Source organism: Passer domesticus, chromosome 1 (genome assembly GCF_036417665.1).
Source record: "Passer domesticus isolate bPasDom1 chromosome 1, bPasDom1.hap1, whole genome shotgun sequence".
Lineage (NCBI taxonomy): Eukaryota > Metazoa > Chordata > Aves > Passeriformes > Passeridae > Passer > Passer domesticus.
In genome coordinates, this window is record NC_087474.1 from 90,868,127 (window position 1) to 90,887,539 (window position 19,413).

The 19,413-nt window shown below is 38.1% G+C and overlaps 1 protein-coding gene across 4 annotated transcripts in view; it reads right to left on the bottom strand.

Annotated features, from left to right (window-relative positions):
• Nucleotides 1-4,628: 4,628 nt before the first annotated feature.
• The window catches only part of TENT4A (terminal nucleotidyltransferase 4A), a 58,020-nt gene continuing 43,235 nt past the window's right edge, over nucleotides 4,629-19,413 (bottom strand). Inside the window, exons 11-12 of one of the 4 annotated variants that reach the window (XM_064429028.1) lie at nucleotides 16,083-16,241; nucleotides 4,629-6,850 (exon numbers count right to left, since the gene is read on the bottom strand). In XM_064429028.1, the coding sequence (XP_064285098.1) occupies nucleotides 6,674-6,850; nucleotides 16,083-16,241 (336 nt within the window). In that variant the 3' untranslated portion in view covers nucleotides 4,629-6,673. Of the gene's footprint in view, nucleotides 6,854-16,082; nucleotides 16,242-19,413 lie in introns of all 4 variants that reach the window. The other 3 variants (XM_064429018.1, XM_064429039.1, XM_064429033.1) reach the window with 3 other exon arrangements.

A 19,413-nucleotide genomic window follows, 5' to 3' on the forward strand; every position in this document is an offset into this window, starting at 1 on the left:
ACTATTAACAAATATGCCCAGGTGTCTCTCCTCTTCATAATTTCTAACCCCTCAGTTTTCACGGTTTGGAAGTAGCTATAAATTCCCATTTTCCAGCCCTGTGCTTTATATTTCATCCCATATCTATTTACTCAGTACTACAAAACTCCAACTTTGTGTACAGGCCACGTTTCCCATATTTGTCACATTAGGACACTCAGCCCATGCATGGCAGTTCTTGTGTCACAATCATTAGTAAACACAGATAAAATAATCTCTTTCCGAAGTTAATCTTCAACTAGCTGCACCACTTTGGCCCAAAAATTTGCACTCAGCGCCATCTATTGATGCTATTTGGGTTCAGAACACCCTGGCTCAGTCAGCACCTAGCACTGAATCACACCACAGGCTGGTGTGATTAATATATGGATATTAATATATGGATATTAATAGCAGCAATACTGGGTTAGGCATTAAAAATATTTGATAAATCAGTGTTACAATTTGCCTCTGTTTCTAATTAGCCCTAGTCTGTTATGTGACAGAAGTAAAAATTAAATACTGATAGGAGTTTTCTGGATAAGGCCTTTTGGCATGTATTGCCCTTATTAATATCTTAGGCATCCTGGAGCTGTGCTCCATACATCATACTTCCAGTAGTAGCACTAACAGTAGTAAGGGGTGATTAAGTTCTTATTAATAGATCTGCAGCTTGGCACGTGACAATTTCCATTCTACTGAAATGGTTCTTTTATATCTCAAGTAAGGATCATTGAGATCTTGGATTCTGCTTCCATTTTCTTGGTGGAAATTTTCTTTTCTACATACCCACTCTTAAAAAATATTGTTCAGTCTCAGACTTTTATGGTGCATTGTAAGAACAATTCCAATCTAGACAGATACAACCTTTAGTTATTTAGGTAAAGCTTAGGCTAATAGCAGCTTCCAAATCTTACCTGTGAAAAAGCCTTTTCATGATGCTTTCAGCTCCATCAGTACATCAGTTTACAATTTTTCAGGGAGTGTAAGTAATCTACATACTCCTGAATTGCAGAATAAAGACAAACAAGCAAATTTTAATTATCAAAAGTTTCATGATGAATCTTTGCAACTTCCTGGAAAAAAGGCGAAGGGCTTGGCAATTTGGAGTATTTTGCTGATGTCCTACACAAACCACTCACTACTCCCACACACCTTCATTGTGTTGCCATTGCAAATGCAATTGACTGAACTCAGAAAAAATTGTTACCACTAGTAATCATCATCATACCGAGAAGACACCAAAAATTGTATTTCTTGATCAGTAATTCATGGCTGGGGTCTATTCATTTCCAGGGATTATCAACTTCAGAAATCACTAGGTTTTTACCTGTTTCAGTCTATTGGTCCTACAGATATATTTGCAGATATATTTTCACAATTACAGAACAAAGCAAAAAACCAAACAGTACCTACCCAACTAATGTCCCCATTAAAAATCTTCACAAACCCAGCAGAGAGAAAATAAAGTTTAAAAAATAAAAGTTATCTCTTTTTTTGTGGTATCAGAGAAAAATTTAATGAGGAAAAGCCCGACAGAGGTGAAGTGGTCCAGCAGGACTGACTGAACTTAGAATGGTTTACCTGGGCCCCGTCCAGCCAAGTTTTTACAACTTCAAAGGACAGAAATCTTACTACCAGACTAGAACACTTGTATCCCAGTGCTTAACCACTCATAATTCCTAATGCTCACACCCACACAGCACATTTCCCATAACCTTCAACTCCCTGATGATTCCTTTTGAACAGAGGAATGGGAGGAAAACAGCAAATAATTTTGTTCATCCACTGTGTAAGGAACAGGTCAGAAAACTCATGCACAGATCTGCTCTGTTACCCCCTAATCTGAGGGGCAAACACACCTGCTGGGCTGCCCTGCCTCCCTCCAGGGCCCTTGTGAGGACTGAACAAATTCTACTCTTGCAGCTGGGAACCTCAACAGCATTCCACTCATCTACAGAAGACTGCATGTATGTAGGGCTGATAAAATTATTTTGTTTTCTGTTCTTAAGTCTCCTAAGAAATTTCCCCAAGAGAACAGAGATGATTTGTTGATCTCACCCACAATTACACAGTAAGGGGCAGGCACCCAAGTGACTTTACAACATGGACATGCAACCCTTAACAAGGGTGAGATTGCATCTACTCATTTTGGCTCCCAAAATTAGCCAGATGTGTCCAATGGCAATCCTGAAGGAGTGTATGTAGCCCATTTGAAGATTGGGCTTTTCTTTTCTGGACAGGAGGAGCATAAAGCAAGGGATTTTCTTACAAAAATGTTCTCAACTGAACATCCATCAAGGATCAGTGCTAAAGTTTTCACTAATAAAAAGTGGCAACTCTAGCACAGAGTTATAGACTTCCAGTTTCATTCTGTCACACACAAAAAATCCTGTAATAGGAGCTCCTAAATCCTGTTTGCTTTAGGTCTGAATATGAGTGAGTGAAGCCTTTATTTGCAAGCCATGTTTTAGTAAATCCATAGTAAATCCATGAACCTACTGTTCAACTCTCCTAAGTTACTGAAGCAAGAAGCAGCTTGCTGCTTCCTAAGAATTCACATCAGAAGAACATGTCATATTTTGGTGGATAAGGCGGAAAATAGCTGGTGTTGGATGAGATACCCTTCGTGTTTCCTGACCTCACACACAGACATGCATATCATCAGTATGCGCTGCACATGGACCGTTCATAATTTCTTTTTACACTCAGTCAACAATCTGTCAGTAGAAAAGTATTATGAAAAAAGCAAATACTTTTTTGAGAATCCTTAACTGATTTGAAACCAACAGGCTACTGTGCCATAGGCAGCTCTAAGCCAAAACTTTTGCAGTAGCACAACAGTGAAAACTGTGAGCAGAGCTTTAGACAGGCACTATCAGTTAAGGTTCTGAAGCATCCTCTGGTATTTTTCTTCACACATTTTCCTGTTATCCAAGATACTTCTTTTCAGGCTTTTAAGGCTACTTCCAAAATCCTCCTTTTCTGGTACATCTGCTTTCCACAACACTCCAAGCCCCAGTTGGAACAGTGTAAGTGCACAAGAGCAGCCACCTAATCGATAGCTCTGACATGTCTTTCAATTGAATAACTCACAACTTTGGTTTAGTCCAGGTATTACTAAATTTATAACTAGAGTATACTGGCAGCAGTCAGCAAGTAGGCAGCTTCTTGCCTTTGAGAGCACAGAAGCTGACACATTCACTTCCCCACACATATACACCAAGTGATCAGTTGCCGGTTAGCCTATAATTTAGGCTTTTCTTTTTACCCACAAATGATGAAGAGCTTACATGGCTTGAAGGCGTGCTGTTTTCCAATGCTACTCTGACTATTGCTATGCCCATTCTCAAGAGGCTGTTCCCGTGGAAAGAAACAGTGCTGAACCAGGAGCTCAGTACCAGCAGTCACATTTCTGTCTTCTTACCCTGCCTCAGTGCACAGGGATGGAGCTACAGGGAAAGTCCAATGCAACACCAGCACTGACATCTCTTGTAACAGATCACAACTGAGCTCTTTCTATGATGGATTCTCTGGGTCCCATCCCTCTATTCAATTTGCAGCCTCTTCCTTCCATGTGACTAGTTTTGCCTATAAACAGCGTACAAAATAGTCACTAGGGCTGGGATAACGGGGATTTCTCATATTTTTATCAGAGAACAGGGGTTCAAGGGAGAACCCCAATGCATTAAATGCAGACTGCTAACAAGGATAGACAGTTGAGCAGAATTTGTGGGAGGAATAAAGTAAAATCATCATCTGGGACACAAGGACAAAAAAGGTGGAGTCTAGGAAGTTACAAAACCAATGCTGCTGCGCTTAATCTTTGTGTCTGCAGAGATTATATATCCTTCTGTCAGCCATGTCTCACTGGCTAACTGAAAAGACTGGCCTGACAGAAAAAAATAATTGTTATTGTTCAAGCTACTACTGAGTGGTTATTATTTTCCCTTCCCACTACTAGTCTGCTTTTCTCCAGCAGATACTCATTAAGACTGACCAAGTACCCTCCCTGACTGCCAAACCCTAGCCCTGCATTGCTATCTATTAAAAACAGTTCCCTTTCTCACCACTCACAGATATATATATATATACTAGTTCCTTCCAAAGACTTGGTTTTAAGAGTATTTTAATTAAGAGTCAGCTGCTGACACTTTCGAGTCCTTTCAGAGGGTTAACATAACAACAAAAAAGACAAGATACATCCAATCTTTGAGGAGGCTGAAAACTAGATTAAGATTTTGAAAGGAATTTTAAAACTACAGGGAGGAATGAGGAAAAAAAAAGTTAATTAAAAGTTACGGTATCCTATCCCAAGGAAGTGGTCAGTTGATCTCCTCTTGAGAACACTGCGGGCACTGCCTCCAGCTCCTCTGTTTTCTCATTATCGAAGGATCAAATTTACAAGTAAAAAAGAAACATCCATGCTCATTATTTCCTTCAGAAAAACATCACCATCATTTGAGGGCACCCATCCACCTTCCAAACTCATTCTGAAAGCACTCAGCATGAACAATTTAAAGTAGATGTTCAAAGTGTACATCAAAGAATGGGACAAGGTTGAATGTCACTTCATCCATTAACTATCCCATAAAAAAAGTACAGAAGAGTGACTGGTCTCCAAAGTTTATTAAAAATCAAAGAATAGAAAACTTTACATAAAAATATGTCAATTTTAGCTTCCACATAGTTGTCCACACAAAAAATTTAAACATTTTTTTAAACCTGTAGCACATAACCACAGTGATAGCCAGGCCAATTCATTTGGTTCACCATGACTGAAGTGTTACATGATACCACTTTTCAAATGAGTTTTGCTTTAAAATGGACACTAGTATAAGACACCAATTAAAGCCTTTGAAGGCTCTTTAATGTAGTTATGCTCAATATTGCTAGTGTGTGAAGACTAAGCAGTACAGGCTCATGTAACAGCCCTTAGATATTATTTATGAATCAGCTCACAATTTTTAGAACTTTGTTATTGTGATGAGTCTGGAGCATTAAGACAAACTTTCTGCAAACAGATATGCACTACTCTAATTTGGAATGTTGCCCTCTCTCCCCTCAAGGACCTGTTTGTTTGACAGATTCAGTAATAACATGAACTACTTCTGCTTCAAAGGCATACAGGATATTAAAAAGCTTCATGCTTGACACCTCATTTCAATATTCAGATACCAGTTTTAAAACCTTCTCTATCTGTACACAGTATAGATGTCCTGTTAACAGGATTCTTCAGCTTTCTCTGCTATTGGACTTACATAACTCACCTGTAGTTTTCTGTATAGCTTAAGAACTCTCACTTAAAAAAAGGGAAGTCAGAGGGCATGAGATGTGACCTACTCCCAGGACAACTGTGGTGCTTTAAAAACTCAGGGTTAGGCAGGATGTACATTTTTCAAAAAGTTAAAGACAGTGTTTGTCATGGCAATACACACTTGCATAGTATACCTGTATGCATCTGTAAATTAAGTGCCAGCCACTCATACTGTGTACAACACTGGGCTGTGCTCTCCTGCAACACATTAAAAGATACTTCTTGTAATGCTTAGAGCAGCTGAAGTACTTTTTATATATTTGCTCTTAACAGAACTAATGCATACTACTATACAGATTCCTTAATGGAATCAACATATTTCCTTTCTCCACATTCCTTAAGCCGGGTACCTCTGTTTAATAGTGTTGTTTCAACCCAAACATTAACAGGTTACGTTACTAAAATGCATCAAAGCATGTAGTTCACAGCTTTTTAATTTCATATCAGGACTTGAACCAACCTTTTTCCCATTCCTCTCAAAGGTTTTACTTCTGGTACTACAAATGTTTGATTTGTTGTCTAGTTAAAGAAAATTAAAACTCATTGGTCAGAGCAAGACGATTGATAGAGGCCAGACAATGAGCTAAAAAACACAGGGTCAAAATGCTTTGGAGCTTAGTAAATTCTTAAAACTGTAAGCCAAATCGCACTTTCATTGTGAATCAAGAAGCCTCAAATATTACCAAATGTCATGTTTATAACACTGCTCAACCTGCCAAAACTATGACCCCAACTTAGATAATGCAACCTGGGAAAGGATCTGTAAATTAAAAAACCTCTTCCCCTTAAATATAACTTATGTGATAATATGAAATTAAATTAAAAATTCGAAGTTATTGCACAAATCATACTTCCAATATTTACAGAGGAAAAAAAACTGAGCTTTGAAAAAACAAAAAACAAACCAGGAGAGCAGCAAATTGACTTTTATGATTTCCCAACGTGATTTGCTGCAAAGAAGAAAAAAAAGTAATTCCAAGGGGCTGAAGTTTCCTTCACTTCTAAAATAAAAGAAAAGGAACAGATATAGCCACAGCAAAAAAGCTACAGCATTTGTAAATGTCCTTGCAGTTCTATTGTCAGAGCTGCTTCGGCACTGAATGAACCATTGTGGGAAGGCAGAAAACAAACTTCCACATTTAATAAGGCTTCACAGATAAGCACAACTACTTCTTGAAGATGGACTGAACCACCACACAAAGAAACATGCAAAGAAGTCAGCTGCAGATATTTGGCAACACCAATAAAACGATGTGCTGGACGCTGGTCTCCATCCCTCAAGTCGAGTGGCACTCACTCAGTCTGTCTGAACAGGGAAGGTCATTTTGGCATCTGCCATTATCTGCTCAGACTAATAGGCAAGCTGTCTCTGTGTTTTTTCCTTCTCCATATGTTACGATTGTACTGGTGGTGTCCACGGTTACCAACTGGTTGCCTCATGCCTCCACTGCTGACAGGGCTGTAGCTGTTGCCTTGGTTATGAGTTCCTTTCATGGAAAACTTCATTCCACTGTGCTGCTAAAAAAAAATAAAATAAGATAAGCATTCATTTAACACAAAAACAGCAAACAAAACATACATTAACAGCAGTATTTCCTCAACATATAAGTCACTTCCACAAAACACTGCTTGAAGCAACTGGTCTTTTCATGCGTGTTTATTTACAGCTGTGCAAGTCCCAAGGCACTAACAGCTTATTAAGTATTTTCTGAAGAAAGTGTCCTGCAAATGAAATAGTGTAGATTTCAATGCATCTTTAATACCCTCCGATCTCAGTATGAAATATACTCACTGTACAACTCCCTTATAAAACCAGAGAACTTCCACATTAAATACTAATTGTGACAGATGTGTGTATTTTGGAGTATCTCAGCAAAAGCACGACCAGATGAGACACTTCAGTCCTTCAGAAACATCATGGAGAAATGTAAGGGCATGATCACATGAGCTGATGCATGGGGAGTGTAAGTCTGCTTCCCCCATAATCTCGAGTCAGTGACAGGCTAACTAAGTATGGCTTGTGAGGAGCTTGTAAATCCTACTGGTCTGGTCATCAGCTTACAGAGCTCCTGGACTGTACCTCATATGCAGATCAAGGCAAAACAATTACGTCTGACAATAACCTGAAACAAAACTGCCCAGAAGATTTAGTAGCAGCCTGAGTAAACCTACCAACCATAAGGTACTACAAGCATCTCCAGCACTTAATGGCACACAGGAAGTTGGTTTAATGTGCATGTACTTAAATTAGGTACAAGAGTTTCAGAAGATGAAACTGAAAGATTTCCTAAATACTGATAACATCAGTGCAAGCAACCTTTCCCAATGTCTGACAGCAATAACTCAACAAACAGCTGACCGCCTGTAACAAGAGCTTAAGGGGCTGAACAGGAACACAGAGGTAACATTTAGGACAATTGCTTGGAACACTGAAGTGGCTGCAAGTATTTAATATTGTCTATTTCCAAATGAGTGTGAAGTAGAAAGAAACAAGAACACCAAGCCACAATTGTGCACACAAAAGAGCTATTGAAAGCATAATTCCATAAGCAACATTTTACTGTCAAACTGTTACTAGAAGAGAAACAGAGCATCCAGAAAGACAAACTGGTGAATACCAGTGTTGAGGAACAACCACAGTTTACTACAGGGTGGCAAAAAAACCTTAAAATTATTTTTGATTTATACAGTGTCCTACTGCAACTTCATCAACCTTCAACATGCAACTTCTAAACACCAAATCCTGTTCTCAGACTACCAGTGGCAAAATAATTCAAGGACAAACAGAAAAAGGAAATGCAAGCTGACAATTTTTCATATTTAAGAGCTACTTCCCAAACATAATTTATTGATGTATATTTCATAAATAGCTTCTAGTAGATATTTTAGCAAGTAAACAACATGAAACTATGAAAAATTAGAATGTTTTCTATTTTTGGCAAGTGGTCCTTCAAACAAACACACCATGTCACATCCTTGTGCAAAGTTTTCTAGTTCAGTAAGTATATCTCTGACTCAATTATATACAGATATTTACTTGAAATTACATCAAAATACTAAAAACTACCCTGTAATAGTAAAACACTAAAAGTAGCCAGTCGTCATAGTGACCCTCAATTATGTGCTGAAGAAAGACAGAGGAAAACTTTAGTATTGCTACTGAACAACCAGAACAAAATTGATCAAGGAGCATACAAACTTCCAGGAAGCCCATCCATCCACTTCAGTTGAAAATGTGAAAAATCTGGGAATTTCCTTCTCAATATGAATGAGGGTTCACCAAAAAAAAAAAAAAAAACCCTACTGAGAACAGGATGGCAAGTGACCTCAAGGTCAGACGAGCACCACATCAAGCATGACAAGTGCATCCACCTGTATCCTAAAAGATGTCATACCCCTTGTTTGCTCAAAGGGTAAACAAACCTTCAAAGAATGATTAATAACCTAGCCAGAACGTAAACTCAAGCTTGTGATGAAGCATTCTGCATTGTTTTTAGGTCATCAAGATAAACACTGTTAATCTATTGGAGCAGGATCTGAATCCATCAGTCTCATGAATCATCAGCTGAGAGAGGTGCTTAAGGAAGTTGACTCAGGGACCACTTCAGTCAGAGATGATACCTTTATATTTACAGTTCTCAACTACATCTTGTTCTCTAGTTTGTTATTTTTTTTAAACCATCAGCTTTTAGCATCCTGCATCCTGTGCTATGGCATTTCCACGGCTTGAATGAGCATCACATTTAAGTTGAGCCTACTACAGGATGATCTACCAGCTCTTGGAGAAAATAATTTCATGTTATTCTGTTCTCTAACTTTTTCATATACTGCTGATGACCACACAGACCTAGCTCATATACCTCATCTTGCTGAGGTTAAACAACCTCATTCTTTCTTCACACAGAAGCAATTCCATGTGATTGATCACTATTAACATCTTTCCCTATTCTGTTTCCTTTTGTGTTTTGACTTTCCTCTGATGAGGAAAGAAATGGCAAAATTATACTCCCTGGTGGTGTTCTGCAAGTGTCATCTTTACAAGAAACTGTCTGCTCAGGGCCTACCACTCGCTATAAAGCTTAAACTATTTCTCTCCCTCCTGGTGCATCACCTGGAAATGTCCTTCTGCATCCTTTCTCAAATAGCCCTTAAGGTGCTTCACACCACTAGCAAACTTCACCAGGCTTCATCCACTGCCTTTTAGATAATAAGCAGCACAAAGTCCTGCAAGGCTTTCCTGGTGAACTCTATCTTCTACAAAAACTGAACTTTTTGTTCCTCATTTTCCAATTAGTTAATTGTTTAAAACAGGACATATATCATTCAGCTAGCTTCCTTCGGGACCTTTGATAAAAGAAATTTACTTCATGTTCTTGGAAATCTCAAGAGGCTGTATCAAACATCTTTCTTCTGTGCACGAATTTCTGGACGTTCCCATGCTCAGGACTGACACAATCACCAAGAGATGACATCTGTAGCAGATGATGTCTAGAGAGATCAGATAATCCAGAAAGAAAGCCCTTCCTCTGTTCTAGCTAGAGAAATAGATCAAAGAAGTTGAAACTTCTGAATTGAAGATTTTTGACATATCACAATCTCCCCCATCTTAAGGCTATTGATTCAACAAAAGAACAGATAGAACTGGTTTGGTTTTTAGCTGCATTGAATAATCTGCTACATCTGGAAGGTAAACTAAAGAATTGACATTTAAGGCAAGGCTGGGGATAAGGTGAAATCCTTCATCACATACCAGGTCAAAAAAAGCTTCCAGGGAAAAAACTCCCAGCATAAAGCAGAAAAACAAACAAACAAAACCCCCAGAATCTACCAAAAAAACCCCAACCAAAACCAAGAAGAAGAGGAAAATTTAAAAAAAGAAAATACTCCAGAAAAAACCTCAAGAAAAATCTGGATGCAATAGAAATTCCAAGTAATTATTTGCTAAGGAAACCAAATTACTATTCTTAAATACTGGCATATTTACTGTACAAACTGATGACATTCAAAGACTGCCATTATTCAAAAAGAAAATTTTTAGCCAAAAATCAATCCCCTACAATTTGAAATAACACAAGTAACATAAAGAGCTGAAGTCTAAACATAAACAGGCTTCTGAATTGTTCTGGTCTTCTGTTAGGTTTCTTTTTTTGCCTGAGGGAATTTCTAAAGTAAGGAGAAAAGAAAGGCAGAAAAATGTTGATAATAAAGTATCTGTGCTCAACTTAAAAATAGATTATATATACAGTGCTCCAAAATGATTGGTAAGTACTTACAGAAGAAAAGGCAAATCTTAGAAAAGGCATAAGACAGTTTTAAAAGATAACATTTAATATTTGGTTGTTAAGAGGATTAAAGGTCATGACTGACTCCAGCCTGCAGCTGATCTGACTTGTAATCAAACTCACCTCAAAACCATTTCATGTGAAATATCAGAGTAGAATTCAGTGCTACCTTAATGTACCATTAACATTTTAAGTATCCCTTAAATAACCTATCATCCATTCTCAAAATATTTTAAAAAGTTGGCAATATTTCCAAATTCTCTATTTTAGGCTTATAGCACTCAATTACTGACTTTCTGATCATAACATCTGTAAATACACTAAAAATTTTAACTTCTTTATTAGATTCATTGTTTTGCAGAGAAATAATGGACAATGACCTAATAAACATTTTAGTCAAAACTAAATAAGCAATAAGCCAATTAACAGGCAACCTAGCCTCATTACTTTAGACTAGTTAACAAGATTCTGCAAGATATGTGCATGTGCTACCTGGACCTGGTAAGATTTCAATGTGGTTTAGAATTCAAAGCCGAAGTAAAGACAAACCAAAATAAATTATTCCAGAAGTTGTTCAGTATTGGCAATCTAGGGAAATAAGGCTCAAAGCACAGCAAACAAAGACTTCTCTTTTTGGGACCTACAGGTCACTCTCAGCTACAACCGATAAAATCTTGAGTCCCAAATAGATTTTATAAAATAAGCCCAAACTCTCTTCTAAAAGGGGCAATTTATGGACCCAACTGTAAGAACAGCAAAGAAAAGGAAAATCAACATGGGGACTAAAAAGAGCTCAAAAGCAAGAAAGATTTTAGATGTTTCTTACCTTCCAGCACAAGAGAACTTGGAAAAATAAAATCTCCAAGCAGATTATTTCAATATTTCATATCTTATTCACTTCATTATATATTGCTGGCAGAGCTACCACACACAGGTCAAGGTTCTCTTCACCTTTCACAACAGGTTAGGCAATATTAGTATGAGCAGCTCCAAGATAAATTAGTATTTGAGAGAGCAGAGGGCCTAGTCCCCAAAATGAGGGGCTGACAGCAGACAGTACCATTGCAGGAAATACTGAACTACATTATGGTAGAGAAGGTAGAATGACACATGAAATAAATACCCTTTTTGATCTTGTCAGTACTCAAGTTTCAAAACTGAGGGGCAAGAGTCAAAAGAATGCTACCAGAAGACAGAACTCACACTGCAACTTTGCTGCTGTTGTGACATGGGCCATGAAGTGTATCTGCATACTTGTCACTACAGAGAACAAGAGATAATAGCTTTTTTAGAACAAAGCTGACAGTTTCAGACCTTAAAGAGAAATCTTATCTCACTGAGAATTCTCACTTTTGATTTGGAACAGAAAAACTATTACTACAGTAAGAAAAACCCTTTCCAAATGATGAGGTGATACCAATACATGTGAAAAAGTCTGCAGAGGAAATACATATGTGATTATTCAAATCCATCTCAGTTTGGGAGCAAAAATCTGATTGCAATGACATTGGAAGATAGAAGAGTACTATGTTAACAAAAGGAAGGTATGACTTCTTCAATAAGTCTTTTATTTATGGTGGGTTTTTTATGTTTCTAAGAAACTACTACGTAGACCTTCCTGCAATTCAGAAAGCACTCAGGAAGTAACCAACAATGTGGCCAGAGGATTTCATACAGTCCTTTAAGCATCTAGACTAGATGTCTATATGGAGACCTCTGGAGACCACTTAATCCAACATTCTGTTGTAAGCAGTCAGGTTAGGTTAGCCAAGGTCTGGATAGGCTAAGTCAGTTTCCACACATGGAAAGATAACACCACATAAAGACTGTCTGTATAAATATAGGACAACCTAGATGAAAAATTTCCAGTACTGTTTTCAGCTGAAAAAAACAACCTCTGAAACTCAGATCCAGTTTTTCCTTCTCCTCTTTTCTTAGAAAAGGAAATAAACATAATTTTCCCCTATGTTTTGCATATGTTAAAAACCAAACAATGTTCTGTCGCACACAGAAGATGAGAGCCTGACATTTAGAATCAAAACTGTTTCCGAAGTACACAACCATAGCCTACTTCCTATGAAAACACATGGACACTGAAAAATTATTCCACCCTAAATGAGAACATTCTCAATTAAAAAAAAAAAAAAAAAAAAAACAAAAAAACAAAAATGATTGGCTGAATGAAGAGGCCTTCAGTACCTAAACAGCTTAAAAATGCCATTGAACAAATCAGGTCATTTCTAAATTGAAGTTAACATACTGAAAACACTGAAGAATCTCAATATACAAAGGGAATTCAGCATACTTCTGCACTGACAGAAATTAAAATGTGTCTTTACAAACTAAGCCTTCATCCAAGCGAGCTACACTTTACAGTTTGCACTCATCTAAAATAAATTTTGACTCAAATCCTGGACCAATTTTGTTTGCAACACTGCCAACCTTCCAGCAATCATCTCAGAGATACAAGCAGTATCAGCAGTATTAGTGAGACAAAGCAACACCTTTAACAATTGTTCTGGATAAAAGCAAAATGAAACTAAGTATGCTAGCCACAGAAGTGCCTGTAATGCAATATAAAAAAGCAGATGTAAGTTTAATTAAGTTCTGTCTTATTTTGCCAAACTCAAAAGAATCTAAAAAAAAAAAAGTATCTACTCCTGTAAGCCCCTTTACAGATTTTGACTGTGGTATTTCAGCACTGACATTAAGGTTTCACTTCCTAGTTGTCTCCATAGCGATGAGCATATTCCCAATCAGACACCATTCATCTTTACTGGAGACTTCCTCAGGCACACTGGAAGTTAGCCAGTGCAGCAGAGGGACTGGTGCTTGCTGGCTTTAGATACTTTGGAATCAAAACACAACCCCTTAGGGGAAAAAGAAAGCATCTTAAAAGTTAAATGAAAGAATTCTTCTGATGTAAGAAAAAGGAAGTTTCTTCTATCTTCATTTTGGTAACCTAGTGAACAGCAATCCAGCGTGAATTAAACTTATCTCAAAGCAGTAACAGGGAACGTAGCCCCTCCTCTCCCTGGGAAGTTACCAAGCAATTTCTGCCCCCTCTACTCATGTGGACAAGCATCTCAATATCTTTCTAATGGGCAGCACTGCTTCATAAACTTCAAGTAAAATTTCAAACTGCTGTCAGCAGAGTAGAAGAATGATTACCTTGGAAAAATGATGGATGATAATGATCCTGAAAAGCACTCAGACCTGTGCCAGGAGCTTAATCAGTCCCTGAACTACCTGGAAATTCTCCAATTAATTATGCAGTACATAAATAGAATTGGCAATCACAGCAAACATGTTTCAAAAATGAAAATACCAGGAAGCTTTAACAGCAGCAAACCTGCCCAGAAGGCAGTAATTTGTTTAAAACACAGTTAAATGCTCTTGGCACCTCCTGCTTTTCAGAGTTGTATTCGACACCTAGGTACAGCTTTCCAAGCTGAACTGAGGTGGAAAAAGTTGCCAGGGAGAAAGCTGAAGACACCATGCAGATAAATGAGTCCCTTTCAAAATTTTTAGAATATGAAAGAAGACTTGCTTTTAAGAAAGTCTTACACATGTGCAAATCTGTCAGGGCAGGAGTCCTCTAAGAGTTCACCTATTAAGTGTGATAAGCTAGCTGATTCTCATCAACTCAAAAGAAAAGCCATCAGCCTAATCTAGCACAGTCATGCTCCAGAAAATTGGAAGTGGAAAGGAGATATTCTACAGTATTCTGGGTAAAATGATTTCATTTCCCACTTCTGATTCAATCATAAACTTTATTAAAAAAAACCCACTTATACTTCACAAAATATAAGCTTTTGGTAAATTCAATCCAAATAACCTATTATCCCATTTCTAAACTACAGGTAGCAAGAAACTCTTCTTATTTAATGTGATTCTCAAAGGCACATCTTTGTTAAGCAAAGCCACAAAAAAAATCCTGCTTTTAAATATTTAAGTACTATAAAACTACTAACAGAACAGTTAACAATCACTTGAAAGGACAGTCAAGGAACAGAAAGCCAGAAAAAGTGCTACAAAGCAGTTGTTTTCCAGGATTCAAAATTCTAGCAGGCATCCAAAATTCACACAACACATTGTCTCTTCACAACTGTGGGAAACACTCTGAATGCCAACTTGTTTTGTACTAACAACTGCATTCCTCCTAACTAGCTCCAGGGTACTTCAGAAAAGCAGAGCTGTTAAGGAAAAGAATAATCTACACTAAGTTTGTATTTTAGATTAAGTTTAACTTAAAGTAACTCTCCAGTTTTATTCTAAAAAAACTTCTGAAGTTTCAGACTGGACTATATTCACTAGCCAGTGAATATCCAATTGCAGACATTATAATAGAAATATATTATTATTATTGTTAGCTTCTCACTAATACATTTCTTGTGCAGGTAAGCTGGTATTGCCTAGGTGGGACTGAGCAGTAGGGAAAGGAAGGAGGGGAAGAATCTGTGCAATCAGAAGCTTAAAACCAAAGGCAAGTCAAGGGAAATTATAATTTCCCCTCTACTCAGCTTAGATGAGGTCACACACAGAGTGCTGGGCCCAGGTCTGGGCTCTCCAGGGACAGATATGGACAAATAGGAGTGTGCCCAATGAAGATCCATGAAGTAAGTGCTGAATCAAATAAAAAAAGGCATTAAGTTGAAAATCTCCTGGCCCTTGATTCCCAAGAACTCTGATAGAAGGACTTGGAGAAGTAGGAAGAGAACCTGACCAAAACTAAGTTTCAAAGAAACCAGCTCACAGTTTCATTACCACAGTCAACCTACAACCCACAATTTGCATTAAGCCTTGTGTGAGACATGTTTGACTAATACATCAAGACTAATTATCAAGACTGAGGGAGTGTTTTCCTGCAGAAAGATGCACTGAGTTTGTACCAGAATGGATAGATTAGCCAAAATACACTCAGGTCCCAGCACAATTACGCACACATTTAATTTTTTTGTAAAAATCCTTGTGCACATGTCCATAATCAATCTTCTGTTCTCTACCTTTAAAATGTATTACAGAATATTACATGTGTAACCAAATCTAAAAATTCAAAATAAAGACAACAAAATAAGCCTAGAAAGGTCAGTATTATTCCTTAAAATTCAAAAACTATCTTACAGCTCCACCACCTATATGGTGGTGGAAATTAAAGAGTTTAAAGGTCTACAAATATCCCACCAGATGGGCACCAGGATTCTCAAATACAGCTTAAGGAGTCAGACACCCAACATTCCTTCTTTAACTTGCTCCTAGGTGTCTGTGTTGTGCAGGGGCTCTTCTGCTCCAAACCCTTTCCCACCCTTTGCTCTCCCCACACCTCTGACACAGCAGTAAGTACTTTTCTGACCACGTGAAGCTCAGCACATGCTCTATGGAGGCTATCCTCAGAGGCTGACAGCACAGCGCACATGACCTGCACCTGCAGAGTGATCACTCGTGACAGAGTTGCTGGCTCATACCTGATTACTGGCGGCCATTATCAGGGCTCTCGGAGGCGCAGGTTGGGGTTTACCACTTGGCAGGGGCAATGCGGGCGCTAAACTGGCCATAAGCTGGGTCGGTGCTTGAAGACTGAACTGGTAAACATTAGGAGCTGGGCAAGGTGGTGTATCTGATTCCTTTTGGCAGAGAAAAAGGGGAAAAGAAAAGCAACTTTACAGAAAGTACAGTATATACAGGCTATGCATGTGAAAACGCACCCAAAATATCAACTCAAGTGAACACACTGTAAAACATAACGATTTTTGTTCAATAGTAAAAAAAATAAAAGCCAGCACTATGTTTATTTTATACAACTAGCAAAAGTTTAACTGAACCTCCGTTAAGAAGGCAATGTCAACAGGTCTATGGCAATCACAGGTCAGTTCCAGTCAGCACAAATCTGGTAAAGCCAAAGTTATGTCTCTAGCAAATTCAAACTAGAAGATAAGAACTAAGGCTGGGAAAAAACAGAACAAAACCAGCAACACTCTCAGTGATGGAAGGGCAAGAATTTTAGTTGTCATGACAGATTCGGTCCTCAGAACAGTGTACTGATTTATACAGCAAAGTTACTCGCTGCAATTGTTACAATCTTCTCCCACTCCACCCAGCAACAGCAAAGTTAGGGCTCCACCTCCCAAGAAACAAGTTGATGCTCTGCCCCTCAGGACCAGTATATACGCACCAGTCCTACACGCCATGGCTCTTGGGGAGTTCTGCTCCCCTCGCTTTGCATCTGAAATCTGAGGGATAGTTCTTCAGAGAAAGCAAGATGGATGCAGGATAACAGAAAAGATACTGCAACAGAACTGATACCACTGATTCACTATTCCTCCTTCCAGCCTGATCACCTGCAATGTCAGATGCATCCTAAGCAAACAGAGAGGTGATGCTTAAGTACTGTTTATCTGGAGCACCCAACAGCAAGGAGGTAAGCACACATCCAGGGGTTTACAGGAATTGCTGAAGTCTGAAAATACCCAAGTACCTGAGTTACTTTTCAAGTTAAGAAAGGAGGAAAGCAGGCTACAGCCTTTTAAAACAACTTTGAACACAAAAACTCTTGTAAAACTTATTTTTCAGCCATAACATAATGACAGAAGTAGCTTCCCCTACGTTTCACTGCTGTTTTTTACCACATTCTTAACTCCAAAGCATTCTGAACTTAAAAACAATGGAAAGACCTATTCTTTATCCCAAACCACTAGTGTTTTTTCCACTGCCAGCTGTTGGGTTCAAAAAATATCAAAAGATGGGGGTTGGCCAATTAGTAGTTTAGAAGTTACCACATTAAAAGGCATTATTGGCTCAGGTCATCGTGGATCTTTACTGTTGAAGTAATTACTGAAGTATTCTATTGCTCTGTCTCTAAAGATTAATCGCCTGGAAGCAAAGACTCTTCACTTAAATCACATGAACTTTAAATAGATCTCCAGCACTACTATTTGCCCTCAAATGATCTTGTTTTCTAAATTAGATTCTTCAGTTAGAGAATAGGCTGCTCATGAACAAAAACAAGAGAATGTTTAAAAGCTTTTCTTGGGAAAGAAGATTATATAAGTGAGACTGACAACTGTGAATACTGAGCAGCCTAAGCAATGAGCAACTACAAAGCATAACTTGCATCCCAGCTGAATTGAATACTCACAGTAGAAAGAGTCCTCAATAAAACAAATTTGTTAGAACAACCAGTCTTTTATTGGTCTGTATAAAGTTGTGCTTACTAAAAAACAAGATGTAGGAAGAAAGGAGCTGCTCTCCTATTAGTTCAACTAGTGATAAAAGTTAGATTATGCCTCTGTGAAGCAGATAACTGCATCATGAATTCACCAGAGACACACCATACTTGTGAACAGAATCTGCGCAGAAAGCTTCTTATGAGATCGGATGTTTATTCTTTAATAAATATGTCCATCATAGCGGGAAACTACATGCTGTAGCACTGACCAAAAATTAAGCTTAGTTGATACCTGGATTGGATAGCATTTTTCTCCTTTGCCCAATCCTACAGTATCAACCCTGTGGGAACAGGTTAAGGTCTCCACAAAGATGAGTTGCCTTGGACACTTTTGGTCATGGAATTATTAAAAAGCTAATGGGAAGAGGACGAAATGAACAGACAAGTTCTAAGCATGCTCACGAGTACCCATGAGCTAGCAGACTGGATGGAAAAAGGGATTTTATTGTCTAGCCAAACCAATGTGCAAATCTTCTACAATGCAGCCTTCACAATCCTGACCAAAGAACAATTTCAGTGTCTCCATTCAAAGGATCTCCCCTTTCTCTTCTGCTTAGATCCCTGAAGATTCACATACCTAACTCATTAGGTTAGGTTATTAAAGAGATTTCTAAGGGGCTTTAAAAAGAAAAAAGAGTAGCAGATGGAAGAGAAAAGAGCATTGCAACATTTAACTGAGATTAGAATTCACCACAAACTAAGATTGAGTTGGTTTATTTTAATATTTAAAGGTATATTTTTCTGCCTCAAGTGTTATTTACTGAAACACATCTCATACAGGCAGATTATATCTTTTTTCTAAGGCAATTCTGGATTGCCAATGGCATTACTGTATGGAGTTGATATTGACTGACATATTACTGATATTTTGACGCTCTTGACTTCTCAAGATCATCAAAATCCTTTTGTAAAGAGCAGTACTAACCTTCTTAAACTGAAAGATTAAACTTGGATCAGAAAATGGAACCCAATGTGAACAAATCTGACTTTCCATAGGCACGGCTTACACCGAAGGATTAAATCTTTCTTGGTCTTCTGCAAGAGATTCTTAAGTGTAATGTGCAAACTTAGAACATTACAGAAGTTCAGATGACCTACAAGCAAACGCATGGAGGTAACACTTTCGACACATTAGGTACACATCTGGAACACAAAAGCTCTGACCACTACTAGGGTGAGAGCTACAGAGATCACATTAAAAAAGATAAATGTTCACTAAAGGGCTAAGATCCCTCAACTGATTTTAGCAAATAATGTAGGGATAAAGCTACAATACTGCACCTCATAGCAGTACCTCATCCTGCAAGGAAAATACCTTCTAAAGATAGCCTTTTGGAAACCAAGAAAGACTAACAGATGCAGGTTTATCCTCCTGGGATGTTTTCATTTTAAAACATGCTCTTTAACCAGTTTCAACTTCCTGATTAAGAACCTGGAATGCAGAAGGAAGATTTCTACTACTCATAGCCCTAATTACTGTGGACACTGGTTTACTTTAATGCTGGAGAAAAAGAAAGTATGGAAGATACCTAGAAACTCAAGTGTTACTGATGAACTTCTGCCTAGACAGA